The following is a 16996-nucleotide window of genomic DNA, read 5'->3' as shown; positions in this document are numbered from 1 at the left end:
GCCTGTCTTTGGTGAGTGGTGGCAAAGATGGCAGAGCTGCCAGGCCCCCCGTCATCTCCCTGATCCCTGAGTCAGGGGAGTCTAGGGTGCCCAGGTGTGATATGAACAGGGCCAAGAAGCCCACATGCTTGGCTCTGTGGAGGTTCTATCTACAGCCCTACCTTTCACACCATCAACTACTCAACAAACGTTCTAGCCCGAGGAATCTTGGGATGGGTGTAGGAGAGAGATTTCTGAGTTCAAATCTGGGTTTGTCATTCCTCTGAAGTGTCCATAAGCCCTTTACACAGAAACAGGAGATCCAGCTTCCTGTAGGCCTGCCAAGGGCTGCACATGTCTGGAAGTGAATAGGCTATGGAGGAGCGGCAGTCAGGTCCCTATGCCCATAGCCCACCATTCTGAGTGTCCTTGCTAGAGCTGTGTGTGGTCACAGAATTGGCACTTGAGTCTTAATTCTATAGTATTGCATTGAATTTTATGTGTATGAGTGTTTTGCTCACGTGTATATCTGCACACCAGGTAGGTGCTAGAAACTGAACCTAGATCCTCTGAGAGCAAAGTTCTCTTAAGCACGGAGCCATTTCTTTAGCCTCAGATAGGAGCAGAAAGCCTCACAGACCTCTGAGAAATACCCCTCCCACTGGCCTGGGGGCAAAGGTCACACAGCAGGAGGTGGCACGACTCAGTACTGCAGGAAGAAGCCAGATCGATATACCTCCTATTCTTGGAGCTCTCTGCAACAAGAGCTGAGCCCAAGTCCTGGATAGGAGGGGTTTGGCCACGTCTGCCTCTGCCAATGACTCTGCTTAGCTCAGAAAGCGGCAGACGGCTTTGTTGACTAAGAGGCTCCTCCTGTTTGCCATCTGCCAGCTAGAAGGGCCAGGCTTCCTCGCCGCAGGGTGGGGTCTACAGGGGCCAAGAGGGTGGGTTTGGGGACCCACTTCCACATACCTTTCCCCATGGGCCTTTCTTTCTTTCTTTCTTTCTTTCTTTCTTTCTTTCTTTCTTTCTTTCTTTCTTTCTTTCTTTCTTTCTTTCTCTCTCTCTCTCTCTCTCTCTCTCTCTCTCTCTCTCTTTCTTTCTTTCTTTCTTTCTTGACAGGGTTTCTCTGTGTAGCTCTGGCTATCCTGGAACTCACTCTGTAGACCAGGCTGGCCTCGAACTCAGAAATCTGCCTGCCTCTGCCTCCCAAGTGCTGGGATTAAAGGTGTGCACCACCACTGCTGGAGGGCCTTCATTTCTAAGCTTCCAGGTACATCAGTGCAGGAGCCAGCAGCTGTGCTCAGGTATGGGAGCCAGCCTCTTTGCTGCTTGAGTTATGGGAGCCAGGCTCTGGGGTGAGACAGGACACCCTTGGCTAAGATGCTTGCTCACCTATAGAGGCTCAGAGGTTGGGAGGCTTACCTGCCATCACACAGAGGGAAGTATGGTCAGCCACAGGATTGAAGCACCAGTAGAGCAAGCCCAAGGCAGCCTGGTTCCTGGGGGCTGTGATCCTGTAGCTAACCTTAGGTTGAGCCTGGCCTTACCCTGCTAGGCCTCTTCTGCCGTGGCTGATGGATGGCAGTTTCTTCCATTGCCCTCTAGATTTCCTGTTACAAGATTTTTGTTTGTTTTGTTTTTGTTTGTTTTGAGACAGTCTCACTATGTAGCCTTGGCTGTCCTGGAACTTGCTATGTAGACTTGGCTAGATTCACACAGAGATCTGCCTGCCTCTGCTCTGCTCCCCACTCCAAATGCTGGAATTAAAGGTGTGTGTCACCACTCCAGGACTGTTATAGCTTTGTCATGGAAAGCCACACACCTATATTATCATTCACCAGTGTGTTGTTCCATGGCTACCTGTTTCATTGGTCACTAAGATAGCCATCAGACTGTACCCAGCATCTGGGTTATTTGGCCATAGATGGGTACCAGATAAATGTAGGCCCATGGAAGGTGCATTCCACCAAGTACCTGATGCTGAGCTGTGGAAACCCAGCCAACAGTGACCAGGCTTTTCTCTGGGTGGGTTGTTCTCCTAGAGTGAAATTGTCACCTCATCTACAAACGCTGAGGATGACTGACTCCCTGCTGGGTGGCCATGGGAACCAGAGATGGAGAAGGTCATGTAGAGGCTGATTGGGACTCAGTTCCCAATTCCAATCATTAGAGTTATTATTATTGGTTGAAGACCAGCTGGCTAGTGAAGGGGTCTGTTGTGTTCCCCAGAGCTGAGAGGAGAGGCCGGGACTGGAAGTGGTACAGCTTGACTCAGCTGTATTCAGTGACAGAAGCCCCGCCCCTCAGCTCCCCTTCCAGACTCTATGTATTCCATTCAGTCTAGCATCAGGAGGCTTAGATCAGTAATCTGGGTCCTGCCCAGGACCACAGGCTATACAAGTTGGTATCAGGAGACCACCCGTCACAGAACTCTTTCTCTTGGTATCAGGAGACCACCCCTCACCCCTCACAGAACTCTTTCTCTGTACCAGGAGGCAATGCCCCATCCACCCTGTACCAGGCAGGTGGTTCAGTGCTACCAACCCTGCCCCTGGCTGGAACAATGTAGTCCAGACACTCCTGCCAGCTCCGCCCCTTCTTCAGGCTCCACCCTATTTACCAGTAGCTCCGCCTCCCCCCTCCCCAGCTTGAACCTGGAGACTGTCTCCTAGGCCCAGCTCCGCATGCAGACCCGCCCTATTTATATTAGGAGCCCTGCCCCCGATTCCCCGCCAGTTCGGGAGGCCCCGCCCCTCGCGGATTGCGAGGACGCGGGCGCGCGGCCGCAATCGGAGGAATACGGCTTGGTGGGCGGTTTCCCGCGCCGAGAGGAGAGCTGGCCACTGCGCTACCGCCTCGCTCGCAGCTGCGCCGGGCTGTAGCCTAGCTCCGCGTTCCGGAGTCGCCGCAGCCCACGGGCAGGTGAGCCCAGCGCGCTCCGCGCTACCCATACCCGGCGCACAGGGAGTCGGGGGCGCGGTCAGTTCGCTGCGCCGGGCCCAGGCTGTCGTCGCCTCTCCCAACGCACAGCGCAGCAGCTAGGTGAAGCCACAGGTGGGTGGCAGCTGGGGGCGGGGCCGGGATGCTCAGGCCTGTGGTTCCCTGGGGGGAGCTCGATCCCCTGAGGTGGTGATGGGTGGGTGCGCAGGATACAGGCCGGGCCCAGCTCGCGTGGGAGACTGACCCTGCTCAGGGCTCCCCAAGTGCTCAGCGTGATCCTACACTACGCTGGCTTCAACCCTAACAGGTGGTGACCCCTGAACCAGGTGTCAACCCCATGGGGCCTTGGCGGATGACTCCCATGTACAGTACCACCCCCTGACATCCCTGACAGTCAGTTGACAGCTTGGCATAAATGCCAACTTCTTGATAACCCTAAGGTGACCCCTTAACACAAGTCCGACCCTTTGACAGCCCTGACAGGTGACATTTGAGCACAAGTGTCACTTCTGACTCCTATTTCTTTCCCCAGACTCTTGGTCTCTTGCCTGTCGCCCTCATGAGAAAAACCAACATGTGGTTCTTGGAACGACTTCGGGGGTCTGGGGAGAACGGAGCCAGCCGCGGTGAGGCTGGTGACAAGTCCTCCAAGGGTCCCTTGTATAGCAACGTGCTGACTCCGGACAAGATCCCCGACTTTTTCATCCCGCCCAAGCTGCCCTCTGGCCCCACAGAGGCTGAGGGACAGGCGGACCTGGGCCCCTCCACCTCAGAGCAAAACCTGGCTTCACCTGGGCCCCGCCGAGCACCTCGCAGTCCCCGGCTGCCGGTCAAGTTGGCCTCAGAGAGCAGGAGCCTGCTGAAGGCAGCCACACGACATGTGATTCAGATAGAGAGTGCGGAGGACTGGACGGCCGAGGAAGCCACCAACGCTGACCCCCAGGCGCAGGGTGCCATGTCATTGCCCTCTGTGCCCAAGGCTCAGACATCCTATGGCTTTGCCACACTGGCCGAGAGCCCCCACACCAGACGCAAGGAGTCCCTTTTCCACAGTGAGCACGGGGCCCTGGCCCAGGTCGGATCCCCTGGTGCTGGCCGCCGGCGAGCAGGGGCCAAGGCCAATGGAGGTGATGGGGGTTCCCGGGAGGTTGGGGGGGCCCTGATGAGCCCTAGCCGCTACTTCAGTGGCGGGGAAAGTGACACAGGGTCCTCTGCTGAGTCGTCCCCCTTCGGGTCCCCTCTGCTGTCTCGCTCTGTATCGCTGCTCAAGGGCTTCGCCCAGGACAGCCAGGCCAAAGTGAGCCAGCTGAAACAGTCGGTAGGTCGCCATGGCTCCCTGTCTGCGGATGATAGCACACCAGACACCAGCCCAGGTGTCCGTCGCCGCTTGTCCCGCAGGGCTACCCCGGAGCCAGGCCCAGAGTCTGGCCAGGCACCACGTGGAGAGCACACAGTGAAGATGGGCACCAGGGGCAGCGTGAGGCTGCTGGCCGAGTACGAGGCTGCTCAGGCCCGCCTGCGTGTGCGCCTGCTGGCGGCCGAGGGCCTATATGACCGGCCCTGTGATGCCCGGAGCATCAATTGCTGCGTGGGGTTGTGCCTGGTGCCCGGGAAGCTGCAGAAGCAGCGGAGCACCATCATCAAAAACAGCCGCCACCCCATCTTCAACGAGGACTTCTTCTTTGATGGCCTGGGGCCAGCCAGTGTGCGTAAGCTGGCCCTCAGAATCAAGGTTGTCAATAAGGGTAGCAGCCTCAAGCGGGACACACTCCTGGGGGAGGAGGAACTGCCACTGACCTCCCTGTTGCCCTTTCTGTGAGGTCATTGGTTGCTCCCTTCTATACTTAGCTCAGCTGAGCCGGGTGGGGGTGGGCGGGGCCTGTTGCCCCGTGTTCCCTGGGTCTCTTAGTGGATTGTTCTTTTCTTAGAAGGAGATGGGCTGCTGGGGCAAATACTGACTGGAACCCCTTCCCCCTCCACCTTGGCCCATCCACATAGAGTTGTGGGGTTCGTAGCAGTCCCAGGATCCTGGTACCTAAGGCAGCTGGGACCCAGAACAGAGTTCCCTGAGTGTGGAACTTGTCCCCCACCCCCTCCCTCTTGGCTGCACGCGGGTGTTTTTCCCGCACAGCCCGGTTGCTCAGATGCTCCGATAACTTCTTTGTGACTTCCCCCAGTCTGTGGGAGGTCATCCTCCCTGGCCAGGCTGGCTCCAGGTAGGCCTAGCCTCCCAAGTTCTGGCGCTGATGTTCCATCTAGAGCTACAGGAGGGCTTGGCTGAGGGAATCAAGAAAGCCAGAGTGCACAGAGAGCCGAAGGAGGCGAGGAGGCGGTGACTCTTGGCTGATGGCTCTTTGGCACAGGCTTCCCTCCACTCCTGCTGATCAACCAGAGCCACCTGTAACCCAGGAGCTTCTGCCTCAAGCCTGTGGCTCTCTCCTCATCTTGCAAGCTACAAACCACTCTCCCAGGGTGCCCTTGGCAAGTCGCCCTTTGCTCCAGAATGTAAATAGGCTATAGCTGTGGTGGGTGGGCTGTGTGTGTGTGTATGTGTGTGTGTGTGCCCGTGCTTGTGTTGGGGGGCAGGGTTCTGGGCTGTTTATGTGTGTGTCTTTCCTGCACAGGAAATCCTCATGGGGTGGGATACATGGGTCCCTGAATGGCTGCTGTGTTTTGCACAAACTCTAAGACTCAGAACAGAATGGACTGCCTGTTGGAAAATGGCAGATAAGGGAGGGTCCAGCATCCCTTTGTCTTTTGCTGTTTCCTTAAACTCTCAAAGCCCTTGTCCCTCTAGAAAAGGGTTTTGAGATTGATTGCTTGAACCCTTGAGGTGAGCCAAGCACCTCGGAGTTGAACCCCCACCCCAACCCCTGTGCCTGGTCCCCATTGTCTCTGGGACTAGGGTACATCCAGGACCTGGGCTGGTCAGTTGGAGTGGTAGACAGAGGGCCCCAGGGGTCTCTTGCTTTTTTCTGTCTCCCATCTTCTATGTTCTGTGGGGCCCTGTTTTTTATACCCTGCACTGTTTGATATCTCTGTTTGCAGTTGACTGTACGTGAATCTTTTAAGACACCTCCCCCAAATGTGTTTGTTTATAATGCTGTTTTTAGTGCAGTAAAGGTGTTTGGGGAGTGCGGGGGTGCAGGCCTACTTGATTTGTGTTTAATAACAACAGGAGTTTCACCGTGGCTGGCTGGCAGGGTGGGGGAGCCTGAGGTGAGGAAGACCTTTCTCACACTCCTACTCTCTACCGATTGGGGTTGAACAGAAGATAGAAGAGGGAGGGAGACCCTGGCTGTTGTGATGAGGGCTCACAGGTCCCAGGGCTGGGCTCTGTCCTCAGTCTCTATCCATACAACTCAGCCTGTCCCCACAACAGCCCGCAGAGTGGACATTGTGGATATCCCATGAAGCGCTGGAGGCCTGTGGACTCTGTCTAGCTATCTGGTAGAGGTTGGGAGGGGAGGCAAGCTGTGCAGGCCCCAGAGAGCTATCTCCATCTTCTTTTTAGGTTTTGCCAACCTGGTCTCTTCAGGCACTGCTGGTTGCCTAAACCAGGTACTGGCCTGGAGCTGTCTGGCCCAGGGAGACCGGAAGACAGGTCTAGAGGCTGCTGCCTAGATGGTAGGCACTTCCTACAGGAAGCCCTCTAGGGCCTCTCAGCTGGAACAGGGTTTTCTCTGCAGTGAGTTACTGTGTAGGGATAACCTGACACTGGAGTTGGAACATCTGGCCCCTGGGAGTTACCGTTCCTATGCACACATGTTCAGCATACCCAGGGTGCTGGATGAGGATGCCTTAAATGGATGGCAGGCCTCGCTGAGAGGTGGAAGGCCCCGCTGCCCCTCATTACCTTGGGGCTACTCTGTCAATGTGGGTGGGTTGGACCTATGCTAAGGGGAAGACCTGCTGTACTATGACACCTGTGGCCTTCTGCCAGCCTGGGCATGGGTAACAGCAATGGAGAGAAGAAATTGGGATGTCCAAGACCATGTGGGAAGGGCTGGGCTGGCCATGCCCGTGGCTACGGGAGAGAAGTGAGTAGAACCCAGGCTGGGTGCCCTGGTGACTGGAGGGGGAGGTTCAAGGATATGGACTGACATGTCTCCTAGACTCCTGGGACAGAGCACAGCTCCTGCTGTCTACCCAAGGCCCTGTGACCCCTCTGATCCCCACCAAGGACCCCATATCCCTCTGACTCCAGGACAGGATTCTGTGTCCCTCTCTGCCCAGGACTGGTCAGTTTAGCTTAGTGCCCCAGGGTGCATCAAATGCCCATGTTGCCATTGGGATCCCTCTTCCAGGTCCCTAGCAGCCCTTCCTGCCAGTGGCCAGATGATCAGCACCACTGAGGCTGAGGTCCTAGGATGGGTTGCCAGGGCAACTGGCCTTCTCCTGGGCCACATTCATGCCATTCAAGAGCTGATGTCATCTCTGGAAACAAGTGTTCTGTGTGTCATCCTGACACCCTGTGTGGCTCTGAACACATCCCTGCCTTGGTTTGTACACTTTGTGTGTCTTAACTTGTTGTCCATATGTAATGTGTGTGTGGCCTTTTATGGCCATGTTTTACCCTGTGTCTCTGTGTCTGACTGTGGCTTCCCTGGGCCAAAGCACAGGGCCTGCATCGTGATTTCCAATATCATTGCTGCCCAAAGCTGAGAGCCCCTTTGAGCTTGGTCCCCCACTTTGCCTCATACTGCCTGGGAGGACACCTGAAGAAACACACAGCGTGTCCGGCATTGCCTGTTGACATGAGTCCCAGGAGAATTTCTCTCTGCCTTGCAACAGCCAGGGGATTCAGGCTGCAAGGTCTGTGGAGATGGCAGAGGCAGGCATGAGTGTCAGCATGCACCCTGCCAGCATGGCTTCTGTCTGAGCTGTCTTTCCTTGAAGATGCAGTGGGCAGTCAGGTGCTCACTGGTAGAAGCCTCTTAGTGGATTCTACTCACTGCTGATGCGCCATCCTCAGAGGGAACTAGTGGAAGGGATGCTGAGCTGAGGGAGAGGGTTCCATCCATGTTGGTTGCCTGGGTCCAGTTGTGCCTGCTCTCCCTGGCTGGGTGTCCTTTCAGCCTGGAAAGGTGACGAAGTCTGCTCTGTGCTCTAGCCTGATGGCTTCCAACAAGAATGCTGGTGGCAGTAAGCCTATGGCTGAGGGACAGGGGTCCTGGGATGCTCCAGGGCGAAGCACAAAAGGGACACAGCTCCAGAAGCCTGGGAAGTGGACACTTGTAAAGCACGAGCCTCCTGCCTCAGATCTGTAGAAGGCGCTGAACCTAGGAAGGGAACAGAGGAAAGGGGTCCAGGGTAGGGGGCCAAGGAATGGAGTGGAGGGGGGGGTGGGGCAACAGGGATGACTTACTCCCGCCCTGTATACCCTTGCTGGCTCTACTCTGGAGCTCTGGAGCTCCACCAGCCCTCCCTAAGCCCACTCACTGATGTGGGGTACTGAGGCTGTTTGAGGGGCCTCCCTTATCTCCATGTCCCAGATTAAGTCTCTGTTTTCCACTTGACTGTGTGGGGGTTCTAGGTGAGCACATGATCAGCTTGTGTGTGTGTGTAGTAACCCTGGGCTCAGTCCTCATGCTCTGCAATGGTAATTAACACAATCATATTAGGTGGTAATTGCAGGTTGTGGAGGCAGTGGCTCCCTGCTCCTGCTCTAGGTGGGCGGAGCCTCAGCCAGCTCAGCTGACCGACTTTGGGTTTCAAGCTGCTGGAGTTGAAGGGGAGGAAGGGCTGCATGGCAATGCACACCTAGGTGTTTACAGGGTGTGGTTTGTGAGCTGGCCACCTGTTTACCCACTTTACCATGGTTTGTATAAGCTCCTGCCATGAGGGCCACTGATGGAAGGCTTTGGTTCAGGGCTGCTCTGGTGCAGTACAGCCTTGGTTTGAATCCTGGCAGGTTGCCACTTCTCTGTGACTCAGTTTCCTCCCCAGCACCCTGCATCCTACCCTGAGGGTGGTGTGGGAGGGGTAGAGACTGAAACCCAGCACTGCGTTCTGCTTGCTGGAGTGCTGGGGTGAGAGTCAGCTTCTCCCATTGCCAGAGAGAGGGCTGGGCTGGGCCTGACTCCTGGAAGTGGGGCTTCTGTCTAGTCTACTGGGTGTCTTGGTTGAAACTAGGAGGGCTTTAGGCCTCAGGGGGATTAGCCTGGACTGGTCGGCCTCAGAACTCATGTGCCACGTCATGCCACAGGAGAGCCCTGATCGATGGTGATACCAAGAAGGCAAGAGTGATATTTTTGTCCCTTTCTAAGCTCTGGATTTTTCTTAACCCGAGAAGAGACTAAGTGTAAGATGTGAACTGTTGGCCACGTGATAGAGCTAGCTAGTATTCCATATGTTAGCTGTATGCAGTAAGTGCTCAGAGCATCCTGGCTGCACATAGCAAACAATGCATCTAGAAGGTGCTCAGATCTGGCTACTGAGTCTATAGAAGAAGGCGGGTCCCCTTGGTGACTTGTGTTCCAGATGACATCCACAACCCTCTCTCAGCTTGGGCAGTTTAGAGCAACAGTTAGATGTTATGATATGACTCCACAAGACCAGGTAACAACTCTCAGGTCCCAAAGAAACCCAGGACATATGGTTAACTACGGTGCCTATTAACATGTGGAAGTGCTTGCTGGCAGCCAGGTTCACTCAGTTCCTGTGACTCTCTGCTCTTACCTCTCCTCCCTGCACCTTCCCCCAGACTTCTCCAGCCCAGGAACGTCTGATGCCAATCAAAACCTGCCATTTTGTCCAAGTGTGGTCTTCATTCTTTTCTTGCGTCCTCTTGGTCTTCTGCTCTTGACTCCCGATCCTCTCTTTTCTCTTCCTTTCTTGCTCTCCCTGCACCTTCCCTTTCCAGTCTGGTCTACTCGGCTGGCCAAGTTCTATTTGGTACTTTCTTTCCCTGCTCTGGACTCTTCCAGATGCCTCTGGCTGTTCTCTCCCTCATATCTACAATAAACGCCCCCTCCTCAACCATACCTTGGAGCGGTCATGTCCTCATTTTTAATTCACTTTCCACTTACTCTGGGAACTTGCCGCCCTGCCAAGGGGAGGACCAGCCAGCCAAGTGACCAGCTGGCAGCCCACAATAGTGTAGCCTCAGTGAGACAGGACAATGGCTCCTGTGTGCCTGAGCTCCTGCTCAGCCACGGGCTCCAGCCAGGGCATGGTTGTGTTACCAGTGAGGGTGAGGCTGGGGGCTTCCTGGAGGGGAGGCATTGGGGGAGGGAGGTGTGTGTTCTGCACAGGGACAGGCCTGGGACTCATGCACTTTGTTCTGGGTAACAGGTTTATTTGTTTTAAGTTAAATTAATTATTATATCAGTATTATGGTTTTACTCATGAGGCAGATGCAGAGGTAGATTTTTTCCCCCCGAGACAGGGTTTCTCTGTGTAGCCCTGGCTGTCCTGGAACTCACTCTGTAGACCAGGCTGGCCTCAAACTCAGAAATCCACCTGCCTCTGCCTCCCAAGTGCTGGGACTAAAGGTGTGCACTGCCACTGCCTGGTGCAGGCAGATCTCTATGAGTCAATCTGGTTTACACAGCAAGTTCTAGGCCAGCCATGCATACATAATGAGACACTGTCTCAAAAAAGATCTATTTATTTAGTGTGTGTGTGTGTGTGTGCACGCGCATGTGTATGTAGATGACAACCCATGGGACTTGGTTCTCTCTTTCCAACATATGGGTCCCTGGGATCAAACATAGGTTGTCAGGCTTGGCTGCGAGCACCTTTATCCAGCCCAGGTAATGGGCTTGATGATGTTTTAGAAGGGGATCCCTCCCCCTGCCCCATTGCCAGTGGTCTGTGGGGCAGGACGGAGATGGGGGAGGATCTGACAAAGGAGAAGAGTGCAGAGTTTGCAGTACACAGTTGAGACACTGGAGTTGCGAGGGTTCTGAGGCACATAGCATTTACCGTTACCCACTCCCAAACACTCAGACCTGGGCAGCTGCAGCCTCATGGTGCCCACAGTGTGAAGGACCCATGAAGCCTGTGAGGAGGCTGAGGAACAGCTATGTTGCTCCTGTTAAACCTGAGAATCATGAGGAGAGAAGACTAAACCCATGATTGTCTAGTTAAAGCAAGCTGTATTTGGGGATGCTTCTGGGACTGGCTAGCCAGCTGTCTCACCCTAAGTTGGGATTTGAGAGAGCAGTTCCTGCTGGCTTCTTGAAGTTCCCTTTATAGGAGAGATAAGGTGTTCACAGGGGCATTGCTAGATATAGTGGAAGGGAAGGAACATGAGTACAGACACCATCATGTGAAAGGGTGTGGTGGTTTGAATACCCTTGGCCTGTGGGAAGTGACTGGATTAGGAGGTGTGGCCTTGTTAGAGAAAGTATGTCACTGTGGAAGTGAGCTTTGAGGTCCTACGCTCAAGCTCTATCCATGCAGAGGACAAACTCCTCCTGGCTGCCTTCAAATCAAGATGTAGAATTCTCAGCTCCTTCTCCAGCACCATGTCTGCCAGGATGCTGCCATGCTTCCCGCCATGATGTTAATGGACTGAACCTGTAAGCTACCCTCAATTAAATGTGGCCTTGGGCGTGGTGTCTCTTCACAGTAGTAAAACTCTAAGACAAAGGGGTTGCAAGCAGTTTACATCAGATTTAAGAAGCAGGAACTTATTGTTAATTATAAATAGAAACCTTACCTTGCAAGGACTTAACATAAGACCAACAGGAACTTATTCTTAGTGGTTTTAACTGCAAATAGAACCCTTAACCTGAAAGGTATAATTTCTTTGTTTTGGCTTCCCATTAACTTGCAAGATATATTGTTTCTGTTTGGTCTCACACAACAGGAAGTATGGGGTGGCCACACTGGGGACAGAAGCCTTTGGGGAGATCAGTGTCCTTATTTATGGGTAGTGGCCACCAAGACAAGGTACTTGTGCTCTCTGTTCTCTAAAGGGCCAAGTGCCCAGAATCCATAAAATGTGACGAGATCTTATGGATTTCTTATGATTCTGTAGAGTGCAGGAGGGCAGTGGGCTTGTGAATGCGTGTTTTTGTAGAGTGTAGGCTGCCAGTGGGCATGTGAATGTATGTTTTTGTAGAGTGCAGGATAGCAGTGGGCATGTGACTGTGTGTTTCTGTAGAGTGCAGAATGAATAAGAACTGAACAGCTAGCTGGGTGTGGTGGCACACACTGTTAATCCCAGCACTTGGGAGGCAGGGGCAGGTGGATCTCCTAGTTTGAGGCCAGCCTGATCAATAGAGCAAGTTCCAGGACAGCCAAGGCCACACAGAAAAACCATGACTCAAAAAGCCCAAAACTCCAAAACCAAACAGAACGAAACAAAACAAAAAAAGAACGGAACAGATAATTCTCTCTGCAGGGGTTCTCTACCTGAGGGTCATGACCCCTGTGGGGGTCAAACGACCCTTTCACAGGGGTTGGATATCAGATATCCTGCGTGGTTACATTAGGATTCACAACAGTAGCAAAATTACATTTATGAGGTAGCGACAAAATAATTTTATGGTTGGGGTTTCCCACAACATAAGGAACTGTATTAAAAGGTTGCAGCATTAGGAAGATCGGGAACAACTACTGCTGTAGAGACTCAACTGGCCATCACATTCACAGAAACCACTTACACCACCCAGGAAAACTCACATAAAAAAAAAACAAAAAAACATGGGACAACGCTTCATAACCACAGGTGTCAGGGCAAGAAGCTGCTGTGAAATTGAATCATCACACCTTAGCATGGGACTGTCATGCTAAGTACAGCTGGCTGCCTTGGAGCAATCTGGTGGTCATGGGGTTCCTTAGAAAGATGAATCCAGGGCTGGTGAGATGGCTCAATGGGTAAGAGCACCCAACTGCTCTTCCAAAGGTCCCGAGTTCAAATCCCAGCAACCACATGGTGGCTCACAACCATCCGTAACGAGATCTGACGCCCTCTTATGGTGTGTCTGAAGACAGCTGCAGTGTACTTATATATAATAAATAAATAAATCTTTTAAAAAAAAAAAAAAGAAAGATGAATCCAGGGGCTGGAGAGGTGGCTCAGCGGTTAAGAGCACTGACTGTTCTTCCGAAGGTCCTGAGTTCGAATCCCAGCAACCACATGGTGGCTCACAACCATCTGAAATGGGATCTGATGCCCTCTTCTGGTGTGTCTGAAGACAGCTACAGTGTACTTAGATATAATAAATAAAAAAAAGAGATGAATCCAGATTCACACAAAAGAAAGGTAAACCATCTCCAGGCACTACCACACACTATAGCATGGAAAGATCTTAAGTGTGGTGTGACACATGAGAATCAGGTAGAAAAAATTACACAGTATGGGTCTCCAGAGATAGGAAGTATTGAGGACACAGAACTAAGGTTTATCATAATTAATTAGATATTACTTGAAATTTACTGCAATTACAAAGCAGTTCTGTAACTTTAATTTTTTTTTGAAGCCTACATTTAATGATGGTTCTTAAATGCTTTAACCTCCCTTTTAGCCCATCACCTACCAGAGGCAGTGGAAAAGAAAGGATACGGGGGAAGTGGACCTGTTTAGAAAGGTTCTTTGGAGCAAATTCATCTGCATTGTAAGGAAATCAACAGTTCAGTTCTCAGGTCAGCAGGGGCAGTTCGATCCACCTGCAAACACTTCATGGATACACCAGCAGTCCAGTTTAGGAGCATCAGGATAGCCAAAATAGCACAAGTCAGCAGGAGGGTCCAGGGCCAAAAGGAAAAGTTCTCGGCTCTCCCTCTCTCAGTGAAGAGAAGATCAGTGAAGAAGTGAAGACCAATAAGCAGTGCACAGCTAGCTCTATAAGCAAGCCTAGGTTAGCCTCTGTTACAGTCTGTTGGGTTCTATTTATACTCCCTCCAAATACCACATGTCCTCCATGTGTTTTGCCTCCGCATGTGAGTCTGTCTCTGCTGACATCACTCAGTCAATCAGCTTGTGAACAAGAAGCCGAAGCACTCCACCAGAAGTTTTTTGGTGTGTTTCTCTCCATGGAGTCCCAACAAATGGAGCTCAATTACTCAGGCCATGCATGTGTGTCCTTAGCAAAGAATCCTTCATTGTGTGTTCTTTCACGTACTTGCTTTAGCAGAACATCCTTTCACCTGTGTCTGCTTCAGCAAAATGAAAAGTTCCTTTAAGAGTCTGCCTTAGCAGGAAAACCTAGGTCCATTTCAGCAAAAAAAAAAAAAAAAAAAAAAAAAAAAAAAAATTCCTTCACGTGCCTGCTTTAGCCAAAGGTCCTTTCACTTGTGTCTGCTTCAGGAAAACACTCCTTCTCATATTTGCCCCAGCAGAACACCATCCAACACAACTGACTTTCCAAAGATCCCTTAAATTATTTCCACTTCACAGTTCATTGAGTCTGTGCTGTTGATTGTCTACTAGTTAAAAGTACATGAACAGAACATGTGTAGTATAGGTGGAACAACAATATGAACTAACCAGTACCCCCAGAGCTCGTGTCTCTAGCTGCATATGTAGCAGAAGATGGCCTAGCAGCCATCACTGGGAAGAGAGGCTCCTTGGTCTTGCAAACTTGATATGCCCCAGTACAGGGGAATGCCAGGGCCAAGAAGTGGGAGTGGGTGGGTAGGGGAGCAGGGCTGGGGGAGGGTATAGGGGGACTTTTGGGATTGCATTTGAAATGTAAATGAAGAAAATATCTAATAAAAAATTTTAAAAAAGAACATGTATGGAGTCTTTTCAGCACGCACCGCACCCTGCGATGGCTCATGTCACTCATCAAGTTGAGGGGAAGTAGAATTACCTAGAGACCATGCCTCTGGCCCTGCCTGTGGGGATTGTCTAGATCATGTGGAAAGATTCACATTAACTGTGAGTGTCTTAGGCAGGGTTAGTACTGTGATGTGAAACACCATGGCCAAAGCAACTCATGGAAGAAAGGGTTTATTTGGCTTACACTTTCACATCACAGTCCATCATTGAAGGAAGTCAGTACAAGAACTCAAACAGGGCCAGAACCTGGAGGCAGGATCTGATGCAGAGGCCATGAAGTGTGCTGCTTACTGGCTTGCTCCTCATGGCTTGCTCAGCCTGCTTCTTATAGAACCCAGGACCACCAGCCCAGGGATGGCCCCACCTACAATGGGCTAGGCCCTCTGCCCATCAATAACTAATTAAGAAACACGGCTTGTTTACAGCCCTGTCTTATGGAGGTATTTTCTCAATTGAAGCACCTCCTCTCTGATAACCCTAGCTTGTGTCTAGTTGACATCATCCTAACTAGCACAGGAGGCCTATGTGTCCTGAGCTGAATAAAAATGACATTCAGTCACAACAGAAAGAACACTCATGGCTTCAGGCCCAACCATGGGGTTCATGGATCTTTGGAACAATGTGTGGGAGGAATGTGGAGGAGCTGGGCCTAGGAAAGCCCTCTCAGCCTGGCTCACTCGGTTTGAGAGCAGTGGTTCTCAACCCTCCCAATGCTGCAACCCTTTAATATAGTTCTTCATGTTGCAGGGACCCCCAACCATAAAATTACTTTGTTGTTACTTCGTAGCTGTAATTTTGCTACTGTTATGACTTGTAATGTAAATATCTGATGTGCAGTCTCCAAAGGGGCTGAGACCTATAGGTTGAGGACCACTGTTCCAGAGGGTAATGAGGGCTAAGAGGTCATCATGCAGCCCAAGAACCTGGTTTTATTCTGCTGTGTCCTGAGAAATTGAGTGAGGTTGGATTTAAAGTTAGTGGACTCAGGGCTGGAGAGATGGACCAGTGGTTAGAGCCCTGGCTGCTCTTGCAGAGGACCTGGGTTAAATTCCCAGCACCCACATGGTGACTTATAGATGTAACTTCAGTTCCTGGGGTTCTGATACCCCTCTGGACTCTGGTACATACTGAAAAATAGAAAGCCTCCTGCCTTACACCAGGAAGGTAGGCAAGACTCCACCAAAGGCTCCCACTTATATAAACAGAAATGTTGCTCTATTAGCTAATGTTGAAGTCTACCCATTGCTCTGATAGCCTTCTGAGCCCCGCAGCAAAACAGTGGACTTCCTTTGTCAGCAGGGTTTCTCCATCTCTGACCTAATCTGGGGAGTTCGAACCCCCATGCTACCTCTACCTGCAGAATGTCATGTAGCCTTGCTTAGATTACAGGCTCAGCCTCCTTTCTCCCAATAAGAACCCAATCAGCAAGCACATGAGATTCCTGGGATGCCTTCCCATGCTAATGAGGCATCTCAGGACCTTAGTCTTCAGCCAGGGACCTCTGCCCATCCTGGATATTCCTACCCCTCCCCAAAACTATGTAACTCTTGATTCACTCGATTAAAGTTAACCTGTCTCCCCGAAGCTGGTTCTGTGTATCATTCCCATTCGTACTCACAACCTGTCTGAAACCCTGTTCATCATCAGAAGGGAGACCTACGTGCATCATCCTTGAAAGCAGACAGCCTGAACTAAGAGTACAGCTGAAGGAGTAAGCTGGACAACTGACATGACACATGTGTCAGAGCTGGCAGCAGAATGAACACGGTGGCATCACCCGGGAGGCGCTGGTTTTCCAGGTATGGAAGATGCAGCATCGAAGGGCTGTGGAGTCTTCTATCACGGTTCTAGAGAACTACTGAGCCAGGCAAAGAGAGGCAGGACTGGAATCTCTACAAGAGGCTTTGAGAGGCCACCGTGTGTGTGAAAGTGAGCTGAGCTGTATGTTGCAGTAGAGACCCCAGGATGAAGTAGATGCCAGGATTGTAGTACCCCAGCATAGGAGAGCTGTAGGCATGCAGTAGGGGTGGCCCAGGAGAAAGACTGCATGTGCTTCAGGTGACAGAGCTGAAGGGGTGAGGTTACCCAAGCCCTCTGGAGCCCATATGATTCTGTCATGAACTCCAAATGTGGACATAGGGCTGAAGGCCTTGGTATTTGCATTGTGGATTTTATTCTTCTTTTGGTTTGGCAAATACCTACCCCATCCTACCCTTTCCTGCTTGGGATGAGAATGTTTATTGTGTACTGCTGTGTATTGGCAATATGCAATTGTGTTTGATTTTATAGGCGCTCACAATCAGGGATATTGTCGACTTCCAAACAGTGTTAGAACCA

General features: G+C 51.8%; 1 protein-coding gene across 2 annotated transcripts; it reads left to right on the top strand.

Annotated features, from left to right (window-relative positions):
• The first annotated feature begins 2646 nt into the window (after window positions 1-2646).
• C2cd4c (C2 calcium dependent domain containing 4C) lies at window positions 2647-8203 on the top strand. 2 transcript variants are annotated; one of them, XM_021175129.3, is made up of 2 exons: window positions 2647-2904; window positions 3455-8203. In XM_021175129.3, exon 2 carries the CDS (start codon window positions 3482-3484, stop codon window positions 4739-4741), a length of 1260 nt encoding a protein of 419 aa, XP_021030788.1. In that variant the 5' UTR covers window positions 2647-2904; window positions 3455-3481; the 3' UTR covers window positions 4742-8203. The 2 variants fall into 2 exon arrangements, with proteins under 2 accessions (XP_021030788.1, XP_021030786.1); XM_021175127.3 differs by having other exon boundaries at window positions 2647-3036.
• Window positions 8204-16996: the final 8793 nt, after the last annotated feature.

The sequence above is a fragment of the Mus caroli genome, unplaced genomic scaffold (genome assembly GCF_978045245.1).
Source record: "Mus caroli unplaced genomic scaffold, Mus_caroli_1 scaffold_9, whole genome shotgun sequence".
NCBI lineage: Eukaryota > Metazoa > Chordata > Mammalia > Rodentia > Muridae > Mus > Mus caroli.
The sequence above is the reverse complement of the archived record's forward strand: the minus strand, read 5'-3'. Positions and strand labels throughout refer to the sequence as shown.

What these genes read in the sequence shown, in the direction of transcription:
- C2cd4c (XM_021175129.3), top strand. Translation starts at nt 3,482, where the DNA reads ATGAGAAAAACCAACATGTGGTTCTTGGAACGACTTCGGGGGTCTGGG.